The following is a 23,854-nucleotide window of genomic DNA, read 5'->3' as shown; positions in this document are numbered from 1 at the left end:
TATTAAGTCAAAACTGTAACTTGGCCACTCAGGCACGTTTACTGTCTTCTTGGTAAGCAACTCCACTGTAGATTTGGCTTTGTGTTGTAAGTTATTGTCTTGATGAAAGGTGAATTCTTCTCTCAGTGTCTGGTGGAAAGCAGACTGAACCAGGTTTTCCTCTAGGATTTTGCTTGTGCTTAGCTCCATCCCGTTTCTTTTCATCCTGAAAAACTCCCCCAGTCTTTGCCGATGTCAAGCATACCCATACCATGATGCAGCCACCTGATTGAAAATAAGGAGGCAGTTACTCAGTGATGTGTTGTGTTGGATTTACGTCCTAAAAATGTTTTCGGGGAGATCCCCGGAACCAACGGGGAACTAGAAAAAACCTCCAGAGAAACATGACACCACGTCACAAGAACGTCCTAAAAATTTCACCGGGGACATACCTGAAAAAAACCGGGAACTAGACAAAACCTCCAGGAGACCAAGAAGGTTCAGGGGACCGTCAGGGGACCATGACACAACGTCCCAAAAATATCCCCAAAATATCCCTGTGACAAACCGGGAACTATAAAAAGGTCCCCCGGAAAACATTCCCTTGGGACCAACACGCGGCATCCTAAGGATTAGTAAAAAGAAAGTCCTAAAAAGGTTCTGACATGGTCCTCAGTGATGTCATAGTAACGTACAGGGAACTAGAACCTTCCGTTGGGACCAACACGCAACATCCTATTGACTAAATCAAATTAGTGTTCTTAGAATGTCCAAATAAGGTCATGACACGGTCCTCAGTGATGTCATAGTAACTTACAGGAAACTACACAAAGGTCTTCCAGAGAACGTTCCCTTGGGAACATCACGCAACGTTTTTAGACTGTCTCGGGAACGTCAGTGGGGTAATGTGGCATCAAAACCCTAATTGGAACGTAAAACCTAATTGGAACGTAGCCAAATGTCCTCAGGACATCCTTTGTTTGCTGGGTTGTGTGTAGTTTGACTGTAGTCAGATCTCATCAGGGTTTTTGTGTCCCAAATGGCACCCTATTCCCTATATAGTGCTCTACTTTTGATCAGGGCCCTATAGAACCCTATTCCCTATATAGTGCACTACTTTTGTCCAGAGCCCTATGGCACCCTATTCCCTATATAGTGCTCTACTTTTGATCAGGGCCCTATAGAACCCTATTCCCTATATAGTGCACTACTTTTGTCCAGAGCCCTATGGCACCCTATTCCCTATATAGTGCACTACTTTTGACCAGAGCCCTATGGATGCCTTTTGGAATAACAAAGTCTTTGTCTAGTCCATGGCTAGCTATTTACCTACAATAACTATTCGAGAATTTGATGAATGTTCATTGGTCACATTCATCAACACACACACACACACACACACACACACACACACACACACACACACACACACACACACACACACACACATACACACACACGCTCATACACGCACATACACATCATCCTTCTCTTCCTACTGTCTCTATTATAATGCCATCTATCAGTCTTCACCTAGAGAGCTGCATAGCAGCACACCATGTAGGTTCCTGTAATGGTGCTAAATTAGACTCGCAATAGAGCATCTCAGAGTACCTACAAACTAATGTACTCTGAAAAATAAATGGCATTTCTGTTATAGAACCTTTCTGAGGGCCATATGAAGCAATTCATTGACCCCTTTTTGGTTCTATATGGCATAATTTACTCTAACTACTCATTTCATCTAACTACTCATTTCATCTAACTTCTCATTTCATCTAACTACTCATTTCATCTAACTACTCATTTCATCTAGCTATTCATTTCATCTAGCTACTTATTTCATCAAGCTACTCATTTTCTGTACCTACTCACCTACTCTGATGGGGGCATAGTGGGGGTCTGGTGGGGGCATAGTGGGGGCATGGTGGGGACATGGTGGTGGGGGCATGGTGGGGACATGGTGGGGGTCTGGTGGGGGTCTGGTGGGGGTCTGGTGGGGGCATGGTGGGGGCCTGGTGGGGGTCTGGTGGGGGCCTGGTGGGGGCCTGGTTGGGGCATGGTGGGGGTCTGGTTGGGGCATGGTGGGGGTCTGGTGGGGGCATGGTGGGGGTCTGGTGGAGGCCTGGTGGGGGTCTGGTGGGGGCATGGTGGTGGGGGCATGGTGGGGGTCTGGTGGGGGCCTGGTGGTGGGGGTCTGGTGGGGACATGGTGGGGGTCTGGTGGGGGTCTGGTGGGGGTCCGGTGGGGGTCTGGTGGGGGCATGGTGGGGGCCTGGTGGGGGCCTGGTGGGGGCATGGTGGGGGCCTGGTGGGGGCCTGGTGGGGGCATGGTGGGGACATGGTGGGGGTCTGGTGGGGGTCTGGTGGGGGTCCGGTGGGGGTCTGGTGGGGGCATGGTGGGGGCATGGTGGGGGCATGGTGGGGGCCTGGTGGGGGCCTGGGCATGGTGGGGGCCTGGTGGGGGCCTGGTGGGGGCATGGTGAGACCATATGGCACGAGACAGCGTATAAATTGAACAAACAGAGATTTGACAAAACAACGCAGCAGGCGAGTCATTAGCCCCCACAGTGTGTCCTGTCAGGCGTTTCTGCTAGGCTTGCGTCCCTAACGGCACCCTATTCCCTGTATAGTGCACTACTTTTGAAGCAGAGCTCTATGTGTAGTGAACTATATAGGGAATAGGGTGTCATTTGTGACAAACACCCTAGTCAAATACATATCAGGGTCATACTGAGACAGCCACTGATAAAGTGTTTGGAAGCAGTAGGAAGACGGGGATAGTTCTCACACAGATTTCTCCCCCCGAGCCATGAGCAATAGCAGTAACTAGCAGCTGTACATGGTTATGTATGATCACGACCAAGCTGTTTTGGATTGTTTTAGAGAGAGAGAGAGAGAGAGAGAGAGAGAGAGAGAGAGAGAGAGAGAGAGAGAGAGAGAATGCTAATTTGGTATAGAGCAGACCTAACTCACTCCATTAAATTAATCAAAACAGGAACATTTTACATTTGGCTAGAAATTCAAAAGGAAATTATCTTAACAGAGAAAAATGTCCTCCTGTGTGCTACCTATATCCCCCCACTAGAATCCCCATACTTTAATGAAGACAGCTTCTCCATCCTGGAGGGGGAAATCAATCATTTCCAGGCCCAGGGACATGTATTAGTCTGTGGCGACCTAAATGCCAGAACTGGACAGGAACCTGACACCCTCAGCACACAGGGGGACAAACACCTACCTGGAGGTGACAGCATTCCCTCCCCCATATGCCCACCTAGGCACAACTATGACAACATAACCAACAAAAACGGGTCACAACTCCTGCAGCTCTGTCGCACGCTGGGTATGTACATAGTCAATGGTAGGCTTCGAGGGGACTCCTATGGTAGGTACACCTATAGCTCATCTCTTGGCAGTAGCACTGTAGACTACTTTATCACTGACCTCAACCCAGAGTCTCTCAGAGCGTTCACAGTCAGCCCACTGACACCCCTATCAGACCACAGCAAAATCACAGTCTACTTGAACAGAGCAATACTCAATCATGAGGCATCAAAGCCAAAGGAACTGAGTAACATTAAGAAATGCTATAGATGGAAGGAATGCAGTTTGGAAACCTACCAAAAAACAATTAGGCAACAGCAAATTCAATCCCTTTTAGACAACTTCCTGGGTAAAACGTTCCACTGCAATAGTGAAGGTGTAAACTTGGCAGTAGAAAATCTTAACAGTATTTTTGACCTCTCAGCTTCCCTATCAAATCTAAAAATCTCAAATAGAAAACCGAAGAAAATGAACAACAATGACAAATGGTTTGATAAAGAATGCAAAAATCTAAGAAATAAATTGAGAAACCTGTCCAACCAAAAACATAGAGACCCGGAAAACCTGAGTCTACGCCTTCACTATGGTGAATCACTAAAACAATACAGAAATACACTACGGAAAAAGAAGGAACAGCACGTCAGAAATCAGCTCAATGTAATTGAAGAATCCATAGACTCTAACCAATTCTGGGAAAATTGGAAAACACTAAACAAACAACAACACGAAGAATTATCTATCCAAAATGGAGATGTATGGGTAAACCACTTCTCCAATCTTTTTGGCTCTATAACAAAGAATAAAGAGCAAAAACATATACATGATCAAATACAAATCCTAGAATCAACTATTAAAGACTACCAGAACCCACTGGATTCTCCAATTACCTTGAATGAGTTACAGGACAAAATAAAAACCCTCCAACCCAAAAAGGCCTGTGGTGTTGATGGTATCCTTAATGAAATGATCAAATATACAGACAACAAATTCCAATTGGCTATATTAAAACTCTTTAACATCGTCCTTAGCTCTGGCATCTTCCCCAATATTTGGAACCAAGGACTGATCACCCCAATCCACAAAAGTGGAGACAAATTTGACCCCAATAACTACCGTGGAATATGCGTCAACAGTAACCTTGGGAAAATACTCTGCATTATCATTAACAGCAGACTCGTACATTTCCTCAATGAAAACAATGTACTGAGCAAATGTCAAATTGGCTTTTTACCAAATTACCGTACAACAGACCATGTATTCACCCTACACACCCTAATTGACAACCAAACAAACCAAAACAAAGGCAAAGTCTTCTCATGCTTTGTTGATTTCAAAAAAGCCTTCGACTCAATTTGGCATGAGGGTCTGCTATACAAATTGATGGAAAGTGGTGTTGGGGGTAAAACATACGACATTATAAAATCCATGTACACAAACAACAAGTGTGCGGTTAAAATTGGCAAAAGACACACACATTTCTTCTCACAGGGTCGTGGGGTGAGACAGGGATGCAGCTTAAGCCCCACCCTCTTCAACATATATATCAATGAATTGGCGCGAGCATTAGAACAGTCTGCAGCACCCGGTCTCACCCTACTAGAATCCGAAGTCAAATGTCTACTGTTTGCTGATGATCTGGTGCTTCTGTCACCAACCAAGGAGGGCCTACAACAGCACCTAGATCTTCTGCACAGATTCTGTCAGACCTGGGCCCTGACAGTGAATCTCAGTAAGACCAAAATAATGGTGTTCCAAAAAAGGTCCAGTCGCCAGGACCACAAATTCCATCTAGACACCGTTGCCCTAGAGCACACAAAAAACTATACATACCTCGGCCTAAACATCAGCACCACAGGTAGCTTCCACAGAGCTGTGAACGATCTGAGAGACAAGGCAAGAAGGGCATTCTATGCCATCAAAAGGAACATAAATTTCAACATACCAATTAGGATCTGGCTAAAAATACTTGAATCAGTCATAGAGCCCATTGCCCTTTATGGTTGTGAGGTCTGGGGTCCGCTCACCAACCAAGATTTCACAAAATGGGACAAACACCAAATTGAGACTCTGCATGCAGAATTCTGCAAAAATATCCTCCGTGTACAACGTAGAACACCAAATAATGCATGCAGAGCAGAATTAGGCCGATACCCACTAATTATCAAAATCCAGAAAAGAGCCGTTAAATTCTACAACCACCTAAAAGGAAGCGATTCCCAAACCTTCCATAACAAAGCCATCACCTATAGAGAGATGAACCTGGAGAAGAGTCCCCTAAGCAAGCTGGTCCTAGGGCTCTGTTCACAAACACAAACACACCCCACAGAGCCCCAGGACAACAGCACAATTAGACCCAACCAAATCATGAGAAAACAAAAAGATAATTACTTGACACATTGGAAAGAATTAACAAAAAAACAGAGCAAACTAGAATGCTATTTGGCCCTAAACAGAGAGTACACAGTGGCAGAATACCTGACCACTGTGACTGACCCAAACTTAAGGAAAGCTTTGACTATGTACAGACTCAGTGAGCATAGCCTTGCTATTGAGAAAGGCCGCCGTAGGCAGACATGGCTCTCAAGAGAAGACAGGCTATGTGCTCACTGCCCACAAAATGAGGTGGAAACTGAGCTGCACTTCCTAACCTCCTGCCCAATGTATGACCATATTAGAGAGACATATTTCCCTCAGATTACACAGATCCACAAAGAATTTGAAAACAAATCCAATTTTGATAAACTCCCATATCTACTGGGTGAAATTCCACAGTGTGCCATCACAGCAGCAAGATTTGTGACCTGTTGCCACAAGAAAAGGGCAACCAGTGAAGAACAAACACCATTGTAAATACAACCCATATTTATGCTTATTTATTTTAACTTGTGTGCTTTAACCATTTGTACATTGTTACAACACTGTATATATATAATATGACATTTGTAATGTCTTTCTTGTTTTGAAACTTCTGTATGTGTAATGTTTACTGTTAATTTGTATTGTTTATTTCACTTTTGTGTATTATCTACCTCACTTGCTTTGGCAATGTTAACACATGTTTCCCATGCCAATAAAGCCCCTTGAATTGAATTGAATTGAATTGAGAGAGAGAGAGAGAGAGAGAGAGAGAGAGAGAGAGAGAGAGAGAGAGAGAGAGAGAGAGAGAGAGAGAGAGAGAGAGAGAGAGAGAGAGAGAGAGAGAGAGAGAGAGAGAGAGAGAGAGAGAGAGAGAGAGAGAGAGAGAGAGAGAGAGAGAGAGAGAGAGAGAGAGAGAGTCTTTCGTACCAGGTCATGTGTCTTCTCAAGTCATATTGACACTGGTCTACTACCATTGCTTTAATGTATTGTTGTTCTGATTAATATTGTTGTTGTAGCTATTACTAATGGTAATCCCATGTCCACTACTACTATTATTATTGCTGTTAGTCCCACCATTTATTTATATATAAATATATATATATATTTTGTGTATATATATACATATATATTTTATTTAAATTTTTCGATATGTATACTTTGACAATGTAAGTAATAATGAACTTGCCATGTCAATAAAGTCAATTGAATTGAATTGAGACAGACAGACAGACAGACAGACAGACAGACAGACAGACAGACAGACAGACAGACAGACAGACAGACAGACAGACAGACAGACAGACAGAGAAGGGAAGAGAGAGAGAGAGAGAGAGCGAGGTTAGGGGAACACATTTTGAGCATGTTGTTGTTAAGTATAACTACATACAGAGGCACAATGCAGAAGGCCTTAAATTGACCGTGAGCTGCATTGTGTTGTAGAATGAGGACTTGAACAGACAGGTCAATACTGTATTGTTGCCGGTTGAATAGGAGAGAGGGGTTCAGGCAGGTCAATACTGTATTGTTCCTGGTTGAATAGTCCCGTGTGGCTCAGTTGGTAGAGCATGGCGCTTGCAACGCCAGGGTTGTGGGTTCATTCCCCACGGGGGGACCAGGATGAATATGTATGAACTTTCCAATTTGTAAGTCGCTCTGGATAAGAGCGTCTGCTAAATGACGTAAATGTAAAATGTAAATGTAATAGGAGAGAGCATTTCAATTTTTCTGAAAGTTATCACTGGACAGAGGTGTGTGTGTGGAGTACAATCAGCGTAATATTTATATGTAGTAGAGTACCGTGATGAGGCTCTATGGTGTAGAGTACCGTGATGAGGCTCTATGGAGTAGAGTACCGTGATGAGGCTCTATGGGGTAGAGTACCATGATGAGGCTCTATGGGGTAGAGTACCATGATGAGGCTCTATGGAGTAGAGTACCATGATGAGGCTCTATGGTGTAGAGTACCGTGATGAGGCTCTATGGGGTAGAGTACCGTGATGAGGCTCTATGGAGTAGAGTACCATGATGAGGCTCTATGGGGTAGAGTACCATGATGAGGCTCTATGGAGTAGAGTACCGTGATGAGTCTCTATGGAGTAGAGTACCATGATGAGGCTCTATGGAGTAGAGTACCATGATGAGGCTCTATGGAGTAGAGTACCATGATGAGGCTCTATGGAGTAGAGTACCGTGATGAGGCTCTATGGAGTAGAGTACCATGATGAGGCTCTATGGGGTAGAGTACCGTGATGAGGCTCTATGGAGTAGAGTACCGTGATGAGACTCTATGGAGTAGAGTACCGTGATGAGGCTCTATGGAGTAGAGTACCATGATGAGGCTCTATGGGGTAGAGTACCATGATGAGGCTCTATGGGGTAGAGTACCGTGATGAGGCTCTATGGAGTAGAGTACCGTGATGAGGCTCTATGGAGTAGAGTACCGTGATGAGGCTCTATGGGGTAGAGTACCGTGATGAGGCTCTATGGAGTAGAGTACCGTGATGAGGCTCTATGGAGTAGAGTACCATGATGAGGCTCTATGGGGTAGAGTACCGTGATGAGGCTCTATGGAGTAGAGTACCATGATGAGGCTCTATGGAGTAGAGTACCGTGATGAGGCTCTATGGGGTAGAGTACCGTGATGAGGCTCTATGGAGTAGAGTACCATGATGAGGCTCTATGGGGTAGAGTACCGTGATGAGGCTCTATGGAGTAGAGTACCATGATGAGGCTCTATGGAGTAGAGTACCATGATGAGGCTCTATGGAGTAGAGTACCATGATGAGGCTCTATGGGGTAGAGTACCGTGATGAGGCTCTATGGGGTAGAGTACCGTGATGAGGCTCTATGGAGTAGAGTACCATGATGAGGCTCTATGGGGTAGAGTACCGTGATGAGGCTCTATGGAGTAGAGTACCATGATGAGGCTCTATGGTGTAGAGTACCGTGATGAGGCTCTATGGAGTAGAGTACCGTGATGAGGCTCTATGGAGTAGAGTACCGTGATGAGGCTCTATGGTGTAGACAACCTTGATGAGGCTCTATGGAGTAGAGTACCTTGATGAGGCTCTATGGAGTAGAGTACCATGATGAGGCTCTATGGAGTAGAGTACCATGATGAGGCTCTATGGGGTAGAGTACCGTGATGAGGCTCTATGGAGTAGAGTACCATGATGAGGCTCTATGGAGTAGAGTACCATGATGAGGCTCTATGGGGTAGAGTACCGTGATGAGGCTCTATGGAGTAGAGTACCGTGATGAGGCTCTATGGAGTAGAGTACCATGATGAGGCTCTATGGAGTAGAGTACCATGATGAGGCTCTATGGAGTAGAGTACCATGATGAGGCTCTATGGGGTAGAGTACCATGATGAGGCTCTATGGAGTAGAGTACCATGATGAGGCTCTATGGGGTAGAGTACCTTGATGAGGCTCTATGGAGTAGAGTACCATGATGAGGCTCTATGGAGTAGAGTACCATGATGAGGCTCTATGGGGTAGAGTACCGTGATGAGGCTCTATGGAGTAGAGTACCATGATGAGGCTCTATGGAGTAGAGTACCATGATGAGGCTCTATGGGGTAGAGTACCGTGATGAGGCTCTATGGAGTAGAGTACCGTGATGAGGCTCTATGGATGAGGCTCTATGTAGTAGAGTACCGTGATGAGGCTCTATGTAGTAGAGTACCGTGATGAGGCTCTATGGAGTAGAGTACCATGATGAGGCTCTATGGAGTAGAGTACCATGATGAGGCTCTATGGAGTAGAGTACCGTGATGAGGCTCTATGGAGTAGAGTACCATGATGAGGCTCTATGGAGTAGAGTACCGTGATGAGGCTCTATGGAGTAGAGTACCGTGATGAGGCTCTATGGAGTAGAGTACCGTGATGAGGCTCTATGGAGTAGAGTACCGTGATGAGACTCTATGGAGTAGAGTACCATGATGAGGCTCTATGGAGTAGAGTACCGTGATGAGGCTCTATGGAGTAGAGTACCGTGATGAGGCTCTATGGAGTAGAGTACCGTGATGAGGTTCTATGGAGTAGAGTACCGTGATGAGGCTCTATGGGGTAGAGTACCGTGATGAGGCTCTATGGAGTAGAGTACCGTGATGAGGCTCTATGGGGTAGAGTACCATGATGAGGCTCTATGGGGTAGAGTACCGTGATGAGGCTCTATGGAGTAGAGTACCGTGATGAGGCTCTATGGAGTAGAGTACCGTGATGAGGCTCTATGGAGTAGAGTACCGTGATGAGGCTCTATGGAGTAGAGTACCTTGATGAGGCTCTATGGAGTAGAGTACCATGATGAGGCTCTATGGAGTAGAGTACCGTGATGAGGCTCTATGGAGTAGAGTACCGTGATGAGGCTCTATGGAGTAGAGTACCGTGATGAGGCTCTATGGGGTAGAGTACCGTGATGAGGCTCTATGGGGTAGAGTACCGTGATGAGGCTCTATGGGGTAGAGTACCGTGATGAGGCTCTATGGGGTAGACTACCGTGATGAGGCTCTATGGGGTAGAGTACCGTGATGAGGTTCTATGGAGTAGACTACCGTGATGAGGCTCTATGGAGTAGAGTACCGTGATGAGGCTCTATGGGGTAGACTACCGTGATGAGGCTCTATGGGGTAGAGTACCGTGATGAGGTTCTATGGAGTAGACTACCGTGATGAGGCTCTATGGAGTAGAGTACCATGATGAGGCTCTATGGAGTAGAGTACCATGATGAGGCTCTATGGAGTAGAGTACCATGATGAGACTCTATGGAGTAGAGTACCGTGATGAGGCTCTATGGAGTAGAGTACCATGATGAGGCTCTATGGAGTAGAGTACCGTGATGAGGCTCTATGGAGTAGAGTACCGTGATGAGGCTCTATGGAGTAGAGTACCGTGATGAGGCTCTATGGAGTAGAGTACCGTGATGAGGCTCTATGGAGTAGAGTACCGTGATGAGGCTCTATGGAGTAGAGTACCGTGATGAGGCTCTATGGAGTAGAGTACCGTGATGAGGCTCTATGGAGTAGAGTACCGTGATGAGGCTCTATGGAGTAGAGTACCGTGATGAGGCTCTATGGAGTAGAGTACCGTGATGAGGCTCTATGGAGTAGAGTACCGTGATGAGGCTCTATGGAGTAGAGTACCGTGATGAGGCTCTATGGAGTAGAGTACCGTGATGAGGCTCTATGGAGTAGAGTACCGTGATGAGGCTCTATGGAGTAGAGTACCGTGATGAGGCTCTATGGAGTAGAGTACCGTGATGAGGCTCTATGGAGTAGAGTACCGTGATGAGGCTCTATGGAGTAGAGTACCGTGATGAGGCTCTATGGAGTAGAGTACCGTGATGAGGCTCTATGGAGTAGAGTACCGTGATGAGGCTCTATGGAGTAGAGTACCGTGATGAGGCTCTATGGAGTAGAGTACCGTGATGAGGCTCTATGGAGTAGAGTACCGATGATGAGGCTCTATGGAGTAGAGTACCGTGATGAGGCTCTATGGAGTAGAGTACCTGATGAGCTCTATGGAGTAGAGTACCTGATGAGGCTCTATGGAGTAGAGTACCGTGATGAGGCTCTATGGAGTAGAGTACCGTGATGAGGCTCTATGGAGTAGAGTACCGTGATGAGGCTCTATGGAGTAGAGTACCGTGATGAGGCTCTATGGAGTAGAGTACCGTGATGAGGCTCTATGGAGTAGAGTACCGTGATGAGGCTCTATGGTGTAGAGTACCGTGATGAGGCTCTATGGAGTAGAGTACCGTGATGAGGCTCTATGGAGTAGAGTACCGTGATGAGGCTCTATGGTGAGAGTACCTATGGAGTAGAGTACCGTGATGAGGCTCTATGGAGTAGAGTACCGTGATGAGGCTCTATGGAGTAGAGTACCGTGATGAGGCTCTATGGTGTAGAGTACCGTGATGAGGCTCTATGGAGTAGAGTACCGTGATGAGGCTCTATGGAGTAGAGTACCGTGATGAGGCTCTATGGAGTAGAGTACCGTGATGAGGCTCTATGGAGTAGAGTACCGTGATGAGGCTCTATGGAGTAGAGTACCGTGATGAGGCTCTATGGAGTAGAGTACCGTGATGAGGCTCTATGGAGTAGAGTACCGTGATGAGGCTCTATGGAGTAGAGTACCGTGATGAGGCTCTATGGAGTAGAGTACCGTGATGAGGCTCTATGGAGTAGAGTACCGTGATGAGGCTCTATGGAGTAGAGTACCGTGATGAGGCTCTATGGAGTAGAGTACCGTGATGAGGCTCTATGGAGTAGAGTACCGTGATGAGGCTCTATGGAGTAGAGTACCGTGATGAGGCTCTATGGAGTAGAGTACCGTGATGAGGCTCTATGGAGTAGAGTACCGTGATGAGGCTCTATGGAGTAGAGTACCGTGATGAGGCTCTATGGAGTAGAGTACCGTGATGAGGTCTCTATGGAGTAGAGTACCGTGATGAGGCTCTATGGAGTAGAGTACCGTGATGAGGCTCTATGGAGTAGAGTACCGTGATGAGGCTCTATGGAGTAGAGTACCGTGATGAGTCTCTATGGAGTAGAGTACCGTGATGAGGCTCTATGGAGTAGAGTACCGTGATGAGGCTCTATGGAGTAGAGTACCGTGATGAGGTTCTATGGAGTAGAGTACCGTGATGAGGCTCTATGGAGTAGAGTACCGTGATGAGGCTCTATGGAGTAGAGTACCGTGATGAGGCTCTATGGAGTAGAGTACCGTGATGAGGCTCTATGGAGTAGAGTACCGTGATGAGGCTCTATGGAGTAGAGTACCGTGATGAGGCTCTATGGTGTAGAGTACCGTGATGAGGCTCTATGGAGTAGAGTACCGTGATGAGGCTCTATGGAGTAGAGTACCGTGATGAGGCTCTATGGAGTAGAGTACCGTGATGAGGCTCTATGGAGTAGAGTACCGTGATGAGGCTCTATGGAGTAGAGTACCGTGATGAGGCTCTATGGAGTAGAGTACCGTGATGAGGCTCTATGGAGTAGAGTACCGTGATGAGGCTCTATGGAGTAGAGTACCGTGATGAGGCTCTATGGAGTAGAGTACCGTGATGAGGCTCTATGGAGTAGAGTACCGTGATGAGGCTCTATGGAGTAGAGTACCGTGATGAGGCTCTATGGAGTAGAGTACCGTGATGAGGCTCTATGGAGTAGAGTACCGTGATGAGGCTCTATGGAGTAGAGTACCGTGATGAGGCTCTATGGAGTAGAGTACCGTGATGAGGCTCTATGGAGTAGAGTACCGTGATGAGGCTCTATGGAGTAGAGTACCGTGATGAGGCTCTATGGAGTAGAGTACCGTGATGAGGCTCTATGGAGTAGAGTACCGTGATGAGGCTCTATGGAGTAGAGTACCGTGATGAGGCTCTATGGAGTAGAGTACCGTGATGAGGCTCTATGGAGTAGAGTACCGTGATGAGGCTCTATGGAGTAGAGTACCGTGATGAGGCTCTATGGAGTAGAGTACCGTGATGAGGCTCTATGGAGTAGAGTACCGTGATGAGGCTCTATGGAGTAGAGTACCGTGATGAGGCTCTATGGAGTAGAGTACCGTGATGAGGCTCTATGGAGTAGAGTACCGTGATGAGGCTCTATGGAGTAGAGTACCGTGATGAGGCTCTATGGAGTAGAGTACCGTGATGAGGCTCTATGGAGTAGAGTACCGTGATGAGGCTCTATGGAGTAGAGTACCGTGATGAGGCTCTATGGAGTAGAGTACCGTGATGAGGCTCTATGGAGTAGAGTACCGTGATGAGGCTCTATGGAGTAGAGTACCGTGATGAGGCTCTATGGAGTAGAGTACCGTGATGAGGCTCTATGGAGTAGAGTACCGTGATGAGGCTCTATGGAGTAGAGTACCGTGATGAGGCTCTATGGAGTAGAGTACCGTGATGAGGCTCTATGGAGTAGAGTACCGTGATGAGGCTCTATGGAGTAGAGTACCGTGATGAGGCTCTATGGAGTAGAGTACCGTGATGAGGCTCTATGGAGTAGAGTACCGTGATGAGGCTCTATGGAGTAGAGTACCGTGATGAGGCTCTATGGAGTAGAGTACCGTGATGAGGCTCTATGGAGTAGAGTACCGTGATGAGGCTCTATGGAGTAGAGTACCGTGATGAGGCTCTATGGAGTAGAGTACCGTGATGAGGCTCTATGGGGTAGAGTACCGTGATGAGGCTCTATGGAGTAGAGTACCGTGATGAGGCTCTATGGAGTAGAGTACCGTGATGAGGCTCTATGGAGTAGAGTACCGTGATGAGGCTCTATGGAGTAGAGTACCGTGATGAGGCTCTATGGAGTAGAGTACCGTGATGAGGCTCTATGGAGTAGAGTACCGTGATGAGGTTCTATGGAGTAGACTACCGTGATGAGGCTCTATGGGGTAGAGTACCGTGCCCGAGTCTCGACACACATTCACTGCTTAATCTGGTCTGGCTCCCTTTTTCCATCTTTTTTCAATGTGCACAAAGTATATGTTTGTCTGAGTATAAGGTAGTTGTTTTGTTACAGACTGCATTGAGTTGAATTGGCCTGAAAGAGGCCCCCAAAAAAGCCTCCAGTCCAAAGACATCCCAAATGTGTATTATCTTTACAAAATAGCGTTATTTTGTTCCCGAGTCGGGTTTTTCTGGAGGAGGTCCTGAAAGCAAGTTGTTTCTTGAGGCAAACAAACTCTATTATATTGCTTCTCCACCCCCAGATTCACGGACTAATTGACCAATCGTCAGGCCCGCTGATGTATCTGCCTTCATAACACAAAGCCTTGCCAAATGAATTAGATGGTAAAGGGTATGGATCGGATTGCTTGGCTCGAATCGGGAGGAAAAAAATTCTAATGAATTTAACTTCTCTCTTCTTTAGCACAGTCTTTTCTACCCAATCCTTCACATGTCTTTCCAGGTATGAGTCATCTCTAACATCTCTGTTTTAACTAATAATCTTTGTTGTTCGTCTTTTCTTTTCTCCTAAATAGGAAGCTGGCTAAGAAGCGTAATTGAGCATTACAAAGCAGGATATTATAATGATTGATTCATTGATTATTGATTAATTATTCATTTGTTGTTGTTTTGTCTTGTGTTCTCTCTAAACAGGAAGTTGGCTAAGAAGCGTAAAGAGACGTTGAGCAGCACTCGACAGGAGATGACAGTGATGGTTAACTCTATGGATAAGAGTTATACGGAGCAGGGGACAAACTGTGACGAGGCCTTGTCCTTCATGGACACACACAGCCACACGCTCAACACTAGGAGTGAGTGTACCCTCACAATCAATGGGAGAAGTAAGTTGTACTGGGAAAAAGACACACCTTCAGACTTTGATTGGCCTTTTTTCCCCCTTTTGAAATCAATTGTATTGACCAAATATCTTATCCCTATACTGTGGTATGCTTTGACTCCAACCGCACAAGTCATACTGTTCTCTCTGCTACCACACGGCAAGCGAGTACCGATGCACCAAGCCTGGAACCAACAGGACCCTGAACAGCTTCTAACCCCCCCAAGTCATAATAAGTCTTAAGTCATAAGACTGATAAATAGTTAGTTAACACTAGAACCACTATAGACAAAAAAATAAATAAAATCAGCCCCCGCAAAAAAATATGTCCTGCTCTTTCCTTGACTTTTCCTAAATGTTTGTATTTTACACATGCTCATTTGTACTAATTTTGAAGTCACAATCAGAAAAGTATTTAGAGCCTTTTTTACAATTTTTTTAATCTAAAAAGAAGCTGTTATGGGACTGTTTTATTTACTATAACTATGCTGAACAAAAATATAAATGCAACATGCAACAATTTCATCAATTTTACTGAGTTACAGTTCATATAAGAAAATCAGTCCATTTAAATGAATTCATTAGGCTCTAATCTATGGATTTCACATGACTGGGCAGGGGCACAGTCCTGGGTGGGCCTGGGAGGGCGTAGCCCCAACCACTTGGGAGCCAAGCCCACAACAAAAGGGCTTTATTACAGACGGAAATACTCCCCCGTTTCATCAGCTGTCCGGGTGGCTGGTCTCAGACGATCCCACAGGTGAAGAAGCCGGATGTGGAGATCCTGGGCTGGTGTGGTTACACGTGGTCTGCGGTTGTGAAGCCGGTTGGACGTACTGGCAAATTCTCTAAAATGACATTGGAGGCGGCTTATGGTAGAGAAATGAACATTAAATGATCTGTTAACAGCTCTGTGGACATTGCTGCAGTCAGCATGCCAATTGCACGTTCCCTCAAAACTTGAGACATCTGTGGCATTGTGTTGTGTGACAAAACTGCACATTTTAGAGTGGACCTTTTATTGTCCCCATCACAAGGTGCACCTATGTAATGATCATGCTGTTTAATCAGCTTCTTGATATGCCACACCTGTCAGGTGGATGGAACATATTGGGAAATGAGAAATGCTCACTAACTGTCTTGTTGGCTCAAATAGCCGACCAATCAGCCTGTTACCAACCCTTAGTAAACTTCTGGAAAAAATGGTGTTTGACCAGATACAATGCTATTTCACAGTAAACAAATTGACAAAATAATTTCAGCACGCTGATAGGGAAGGACATTCAACAAGCACAGTACTTACACAAATGACTGATGATTGGCTGAGAGAAATTGATGAATAAATTATTGTGGGGGTTGTCTTGTTAGACTTCAGTGCAGCTTTTGACATTATTGATCAGTCAGCTGCTGGGAAAACGTATGCGTTATGGCTTTACACCCCCTGCTATAATGTGGATAAAGAGTTACTTGTCTGGCAGAACACAGAGGGTGTTCTTTAATGGAAGCCTCTCAAATATAATCCAGTTAGATTCAGGAATTCCCCAGGGTAGCTATTTAGGCCCCTTGCTTTTTTAAATTTTTACTAACGACATGCCACTGACTTTGAGTAAAGCCAGAGTGTCTATGTATGCGGATGACTCAACACTATGCATGTCAGCTACTACAGCGACTGAAATGACATCAACACTCAACAAAGAGCTGCAGTTAGTTTCAAAGTGGGTGGCAAGGAATAAGTTAGCCCTAAATATTTCTAAAACTAAAAGCATTGTATTTGGAACAAAACACTCAATAAACCCTTAACCTCAACCAAATATTGTAATAAATAATGTGTAAATGATGACTAAACTGCTTGGAGTAACCCTAGATTGTATACTGTCATGGTCAAAACATATTTATGCAGTAGTAGCTAAGATGGGGAGAAGTCTGTCCATAATAAAGGGATGCTCTGCCTTCTTAACAACATTATCAACAAGGCAGGTCCTACAGGCCCTAGTTTTGTCGCACCTTGACTACTGTTCAGTCGTGTGGTCAGGACTTAGGAAAATTGCAATTAGCTCAGAACAGGGCAGCATGCCTGGCCCTTGGATGTACACAGAGAGCTAATATTAATAATATGCATGTCAATCTCTCCTGGCTGAAAGTGGAGGAGAGATTGACGTCATCACTACTTGTATTTATGAGAGGTATTGACATGTTGAATGCACCAGGCTGTCTGTCTAAACTACTGACACACAGCTCGGACACCCATGCATACCCCACAAGACATGCCACAAGAGGTCTCTTCACAGTCCCCAAGTCCAGAACAGACTATGGGAGGCACACAGTACTATAGAGAGCCATGACTACATGGAACTCTATTCCACATCAAGTAACTGACGCAAGTAACTGACGCAAGCAGTAAAATTAGATTAAAAAACACCTTATTGAACAGCGGGGACTGTGAAGCAACACAAACATTGGCACAGACACATTGGCACATGCGGAGTCAATCACCACCTTCCGGAGACACCTGAAACCCCACCTCTTTAAGGAATACCTAGGATAGGATAAAGTAATCCTTCTAACCCCCCCCCCCTTAAAAGAGTTAGATGCACTATTGTAAAGTGGTTGTTCCACTGGATATCATAAGGTGAATGCACCAATTTGCTAAATGACTTAAATGTAATGTAATGGCACAGACACATGCATACACACACACACAATAACATATGCACTATACATACACATGGATTTAGTACTGTAGATACAGTTGAAGTCGGAAGTTTACATACACTTAGGATGGAGTCATTAAAACTTGTTTTTCAACTACGCCACAAACTTCTTGTTAACAAACTATAGTTTTGGCAAGTCGATTAGGACATCTACTTTGTGTATGGAGACCATTGGAGGTGTACCTGTGGATGTATTTCAAGGCCTACCTTCAAACTCAGTGCCTCTTTGCTTGACATCATGGGAAAATAAAAATAAATCAACCAAATCCTCAGAAAATAAAATTGTAGACCTCCACAAGTCTGGTTCATCCTTGGGAGCAATTTCCAAACGCCTGAAGGTACCACATTCATCTGTACAAACAATAGTACGCAAGTATAAACACCATGGTACCACGCAGCCGTCATACCGCTCAGGAAGGAGACGCGTTCTGTCTCTTAGAGATGTCTCTTAGAGATGAACGTACTTTGGTGCGAAAAGGAAAAATCAATCCCAGAACAACAGCAAAGGACCTTGTGAAGTTTCTGAAGGAAACAGGTACAAAAGTATCAATATAAACAGTAAAACGAGGCCTATATCGACATAACCTGAAAGGCCGCTCAGCAAGGAAAAAGCCACTGCTCCAAAACCGCCATAAAATGCCAGACTACGGTTTGCATCTACACATGGGGACAAAGATCATACTTTTTGGAGAAATGTCCTCTGGTCTGATGAAACAAAAATATAACTGTTTGGCCATTATGACCATGGTTATGTTTGGAGGAAAAAGGGGGTGGCTTGCAAGCCGAAGATGTCACGCCCTGACCTTAGAGAGGCTTTTTATTCTCTATTTTGGTTAGGTCAGGGTGTGACTAGGGTTGATACTCTAGTTTTTGTATTTCTATGTTGGCCTGATATGGTTCTCAATCAGAGGCAGCTGTTTATCGTTGTCTCTGATTGGAGATCATAGTTAGGCAGCCTTTTTCCACCTGTTTTGTGTGGGATCTTATTTTTGTGTAGTCGCCTGTGAGCACTCCATTACTTCACGTTTCGTTTGTTTCTGTATTTGTTTTGGTGAGTTTCATTTATTAAAACATGTGGAACTCTACGCACGCTGCGCCTTGGACCATTTCTAACAACGAACGTGAAGATCCCACCACCCGAGCACCAAGCAGCAACGGACCAGGCAGCGTGCCCAGGAGGAGCAGACATCCTGGACATGGGAGGAGATATTGGACGGGAAGGGATCCTGGACGTGGGAGGATATATTGGACGGGAAGGGATCCTGGACCTGGGAGGATATATTGGACGGGAAGGGATCCTGGACCTGGGAGGAGATATTGGACGGGAAGGGATCCTGGACCTGGGAGGAGATATTGGACGGGAAGGGATCCTGGACCTGGGAGGAGATATTGGACGGGAAGGGATCCTGGACCTGGGAGGAGATATTGGACGGGAAGGGATCCTGGACCTGGGAGGAGATATTGAACGGGAAGGGATCCTGGACCTGGGAGGAGATATTGGACGGGAAGGGATCCTGGACCTGGGAGGATATATTGGACGGGAAGGGATCCTGGACGTGGGAGGATATATTGGACGGGAAGGGATCCTGGACCTGGGAGGATATATTGGACGGGAAGGGATCCTGGACCTGGGAGGATATATTGGACGGGAAGGGATCCTGGACCTGGGAGGAAATATTGGACGGGAAGGGATCCTGGACCTGGGAGGATATATTGGACGGGAAGGGATCCTGGACGTGGGAGGATATATTGGACGGGAAGGGATCCTGGACGTGGGAGGAAATCCTAGCCGGAAAGGATCGCCTTCCATGGGAGCAGATGGAAGCAGCAAAGGGAGGACAGCGACGATGCCGGGGTTCGCGGCCAGAATGTGAGCCCAAAAGACAGCCCAAATGTTTTTGTTGGGGGGGCACACGGGGTGGTCGGCGGAGCCGAGGGGTGAACCAGAGAAAACCTGAGAGGAGATAGAGAAGTGGTCGGTCGACCCAAGGAGAGAGACCAGAGCCCACCTGGGAGTCGATGGAACAGTGCGAGGAGGGATACCGGAGAATGGAGTTGGTGAGGAGTATGCGGCAATGCAGGCGACGATCCACGGTCCGGTTCCAAGGAAGCGGAGCGTTCCGTGAGCGGAGCGGGGTCTACGTCCCGAACCGGAGCCGCCACCGAGGCTAGATGCCCACCCGACCCCTCCCCCATAGAGTCAGGTTTTGCGGTTGGAGTCCGCACCTTTGGGAGGTGATACTGTCACGCCCTGACCTTAGAGAGCCTTTTTATTCTCTATTTTGGTTAGGTCAGGGTTTGACTAGGGTGGGTACTCTAGTTTTTGTATTTCTATGTTGGCCTGGTATGGTTCCCAATCAGAGGCCGTCTATGATTGGGGATCATATTTAGGAAGCCTTTTCCCACCTGTAGTTTGTGGGATCACTCCATTGCTTCACATTTCATTTGTTTCTGTATTTGTTTTGGTGAGTTTCATTTATTAAAACATGTGGAACTCTACGCACGCTGCGCCTTGGTCTATTTCTAACAACGAACGTGACAGAAGAACACCATGCCAACCGTGAAGCACGGGGGTGGCAGCATCAAGTTGTGGGGGTGCTTTGCTGCAGGAGGGCCTGGTGCACTTCACAAAATAGATGGCATCATGACAAGGGAAAATTAGGTGGATATATTGAAGCAACATCTCAAGACATCAGTCAGAAGTTAAAGATTGCTCGCAAATGGGTCTTCCAATGGACAATGACCCCAAGCATACTTCCAAAGTTGTGGCAAAATGGCTTAAGGACAACAAAGTCAAGGTATTGGAGTGGCCATCACAAAGCCCTGACCTCAAACCTATGGAAACTTTGTGTGCAGAACTGAAAAAGCGTGTGTGAGCATGGAGGCCTACAAACCTGACTCAATTACCCGAGCGCTGTCAGAAGGAATGGGCCAAAATTCACACAATTTATTGTGGGAAGCTTGTGGAAGGCTACCCGAAATGTTTGACCCAAGTTAAACAATTTAAAGTCAATTCTACAATATATTAATTAAGTGTATGTAAACTTCTGACCCACTTGGAATGTGATGAAAGAAAGAAAAGCTAAAATAAATCATTCTCTCTACTATTATTCTGACATTTCACATTCTTAAAATAAAGTGGTGATCCTAACTGACCTAAGACAGGGAATTTTTACCAGGATTAAATGTCAGGAATTGTGAAAAACTGAGTTTAAATGTATTTGGCTAAGGTGTATGTAAACGTCAGACTTCAACTATATATGTAGATATGTGGTAGTGGTGGAGTAGGGGCCTGAGGGCACACAGTGTGTTGTGAAATCTGTGAATGTATTGTAATGTTTGAAAAATTGTATAAACTGCCTTAATTTCACTGGACCCCAGGAAGAGTAGCTGCTGCTTTGGCAGCAGCTATTGGGGATGTGAACAAATATGTGCACAAAATTTGAAGAGAAATAAGCACATGGCTTATGTTTGTGCTTATGGAACATTTCTGGGATCTTTTATTTCAGCTCATGAAACATTGGACCAACACTTTACATGTTGTGTTTATGTTTTACAGCTTTAAAGTGTTTTTTTTGTGTTTATGTTTTACAGCTAACACACTTCAGCACCTCAGTCTCTGTAATAATATATATTGACGTAGGTTCAGTAGGGTCGTTGTTGCATTTTTGGAGAAGTGTAACTTGGTCCCCAATTTTTTTAAATATTACCTAATTTTAAAATGATGTTCTAAAGAGTACATGTTCAACTTCATAAAAACATGTTTTCCCATCTCTAAGAGGTTAAATTAAAAAAATATATACAATAGTAAGTGCCAAATAAAAGTTACAGAGTTGACCGTAACAGGTTTTTATAATTTCATCTTAAATCCATAAATCCACTTGTGACTGGAGGAATGGGAGCGTGTTGTGTCCAACAGCGTGTGGTAAATCAATGCAAGCTTCGACAAAAGAGAAAAGGTTTTGTTAAAACATTTCTAGCCTAGTCTATCTATGGGTGTCACGGATCCCACCGGAACTTTAATTACGCACACCTGGCACTTATTCCCAGTGATTAGTACTTGTATAAGTGTGCCCTTGGTTTACCAGTGTCCTGTCGATTTTTGTTACAATGTGCTTTGGTTCGTGTAAGTACCTGTGCTGTGTGTTTTGGCTTTCGTGCAAATTGTGGATTGCGTCGATGATTACGGACCGTGTGTTAATCATTGTGCGCTTGTGTTATTTATTCGAGGTACTCCTCGCTCTTTGTTTGGTTTTCTACTCTGTGTTTTTGTATAGTGTTTGTTTGGTCTTCATCCGCGTGCCTTTACACGGCACGCAGTAATTTGGGTGTAATAAAAAAAAAATATTACACATTCTTGTGCGTGTCTCCCGACTCATTCATACCAGCGTGGGTAACTTATGTTTGATCCGCTCAGTTTTCCACCGCAAAACAGACGAAAATGACCAAAAAGAGTAGAACCAGTTCACCTGCTTTTACATTTTGATTTGACTATTAGATGTTCAATGTTTCTTTTGAAAAAATATTTAAAAAGTTAGTTTCATCCGTATAAAAATTATAATTCCTTTCACAAAACAAAAAAATGTGGGACAGACGTACACTACAGGTCAAAAAGTATTAAAAGACCTACTCATTCAAGGGTTTTTCTTTTGTTTTTACTATTTTCTACATTGTAGAATAATAGTGAATACATCAAAACTATGAAATAACACATGGAATCACGTACTAACCAAAAAGGTGTTAAACAAATCAAAATCTATTTGAGATTATTCAAATAGCCACCCTTTGCCTTGATGACAGCTTTGCACACTCTTGGCAAATGTATCCATGCGGTCTTAAAGTGCACTTAATTTAATGTAACAGGCTTTTAAAACTCAGTTTTTGGTGGACAATTTCTACTTAAAATATCAAAGGCATGCAAAAGCCACCCATTTTGGTGGAATGACTCTGTACTGTATAAATTACTACTGCATTGGCTATTGTTGAATAACACTTCACCCTAATCCTTAAAACCTTTTACCAACTCGGTCTCTAACAGCTTTGTCTGGGGCTAGGCCTTGGAGCCTGATCATGACCCCATATAATCTGACCCAGGCCATCCGGATTTAGACCCCCTTCTACCCCTCTCTCCCATTAGTCGTCTTCCACTGCTCGGTAGGTTAATGATGCCCCTGCACAGACACTTTAAGCTTTGACCTTAACTGACTGTCTGTTAAAAATGTGACTGTCTTGAAATTGACCTCTAAGAAGTTCACCTCCCCACCCCATGTCCCCGGGGTCCAAAATCCTGAGCCCCTTTTTACCTTGTTTCAACCGTCTATTGATGTCATAAGTAGCTGTTTATGCTACTGTTGTTAGACAAGTTTAGTCGTCCCTTTACCGCAGTCCTCTGGTGTGTGACATGGTGTTTATTTTAAAGAAAATGCACTGAAACAAAAATACCTTTAGTTTTGGTGATCCTCTCAGCTCCGGGCTCATAATTGGGTGGATGGATGGCTTATTTTGTATTCCAGTGTATTGAACGAATGTATTTATTACAGTCATTTACTATTCTCATTCTCGGACTGAAAATGTTATTTTGTAGAGTTCACGATCTCATTTTCAAGTCCTTGTTTAAAAAATAAATAAATTACGATATTTTGGAGATGATTGTGTTTTCAAATAACCGAAAGTTGTAATCTGAATAAAAGGAAAAAGTCTATTGTCCTGCTGATAGTCCGTCCTAGAAACGTTGTTTGCAGAAAACACAGCATGCTACGCTGTGAGTTAAAAATAATTCACAGCCGGCTACGCTGTGAGTCAATAATAATTCACAGCCGGCTACGCTTGTGAAAACAGAGTAAATAATAATTATAATACTTCTTCCTTTTTCCACTTGTTCAAGGTTCCAAATGATAAACGTCTATTTTTTTTAAATCAATTAGTATATTTGATTGACCGTCGCCTCATGGGTCTCCCGGTTGCCGTTGGCGCGGGTATCGAACCAGCATCTGTAGCAACGCAGTTTGCACTGCGATGCAGTGTCTTAGACCACTGCGCCACTCGAGAGGCCCCAGCTGCAAAGTTTTTCATGCTGATCAATTGCCTTGCACAAAGTATCTATTGACCTGCTAATAGCCCATAATGATGCTGTACAACATGAAGGGTAGGGAGTAGGCTACAGTACTAGAGTAAGAGCACAATTATCCAAA

General features: G+C 44.9%; 1 protein-coding gene across 1 annotated transcript in view; it reads left to right on the top strand.

Moving 5' to 3' along the window:
* The window catches only part of LOC139560627 (receptor-type tyrosine-protein phosphatase mu-like), a 774,972-nt gene that overhangs the window by 602,260 nt on the left and 148,858 nt on the right, over nucleotides 1-23,854 (top strand). The window contains exon 18 of the mRNA XM_071377563.1: nucleotides 14,769-14,956. Coding sequence (XP_071233664.1) covers nucleotides 14,769-14,956 — 188 coding nt within the window. The remainder of the gene's footprint in view (nucleotides 1-14,768; nucleotides 14,957-23,854) is intronic.

The sequence above is a fragment of the Salvelinus alpinus genome, chromosome 30 (assembly GCF_045679555.1).
Source record: "Salvelinus alpinus chromosome 30, SLU_Salpinus.1, whole genome shotgun sequence".
Classification (NCBI taxonomy): Eukaryota; Metazoa; Chordata; class Actinopteri; order Salmoniformes; family Salmonidae; genus Salvelinus; species Salvelinus alpinus.
Note: the sequence above shows the minus strand (reverse complement) of the source record. Positions and strands in the feature narration are given on the sequence as shown.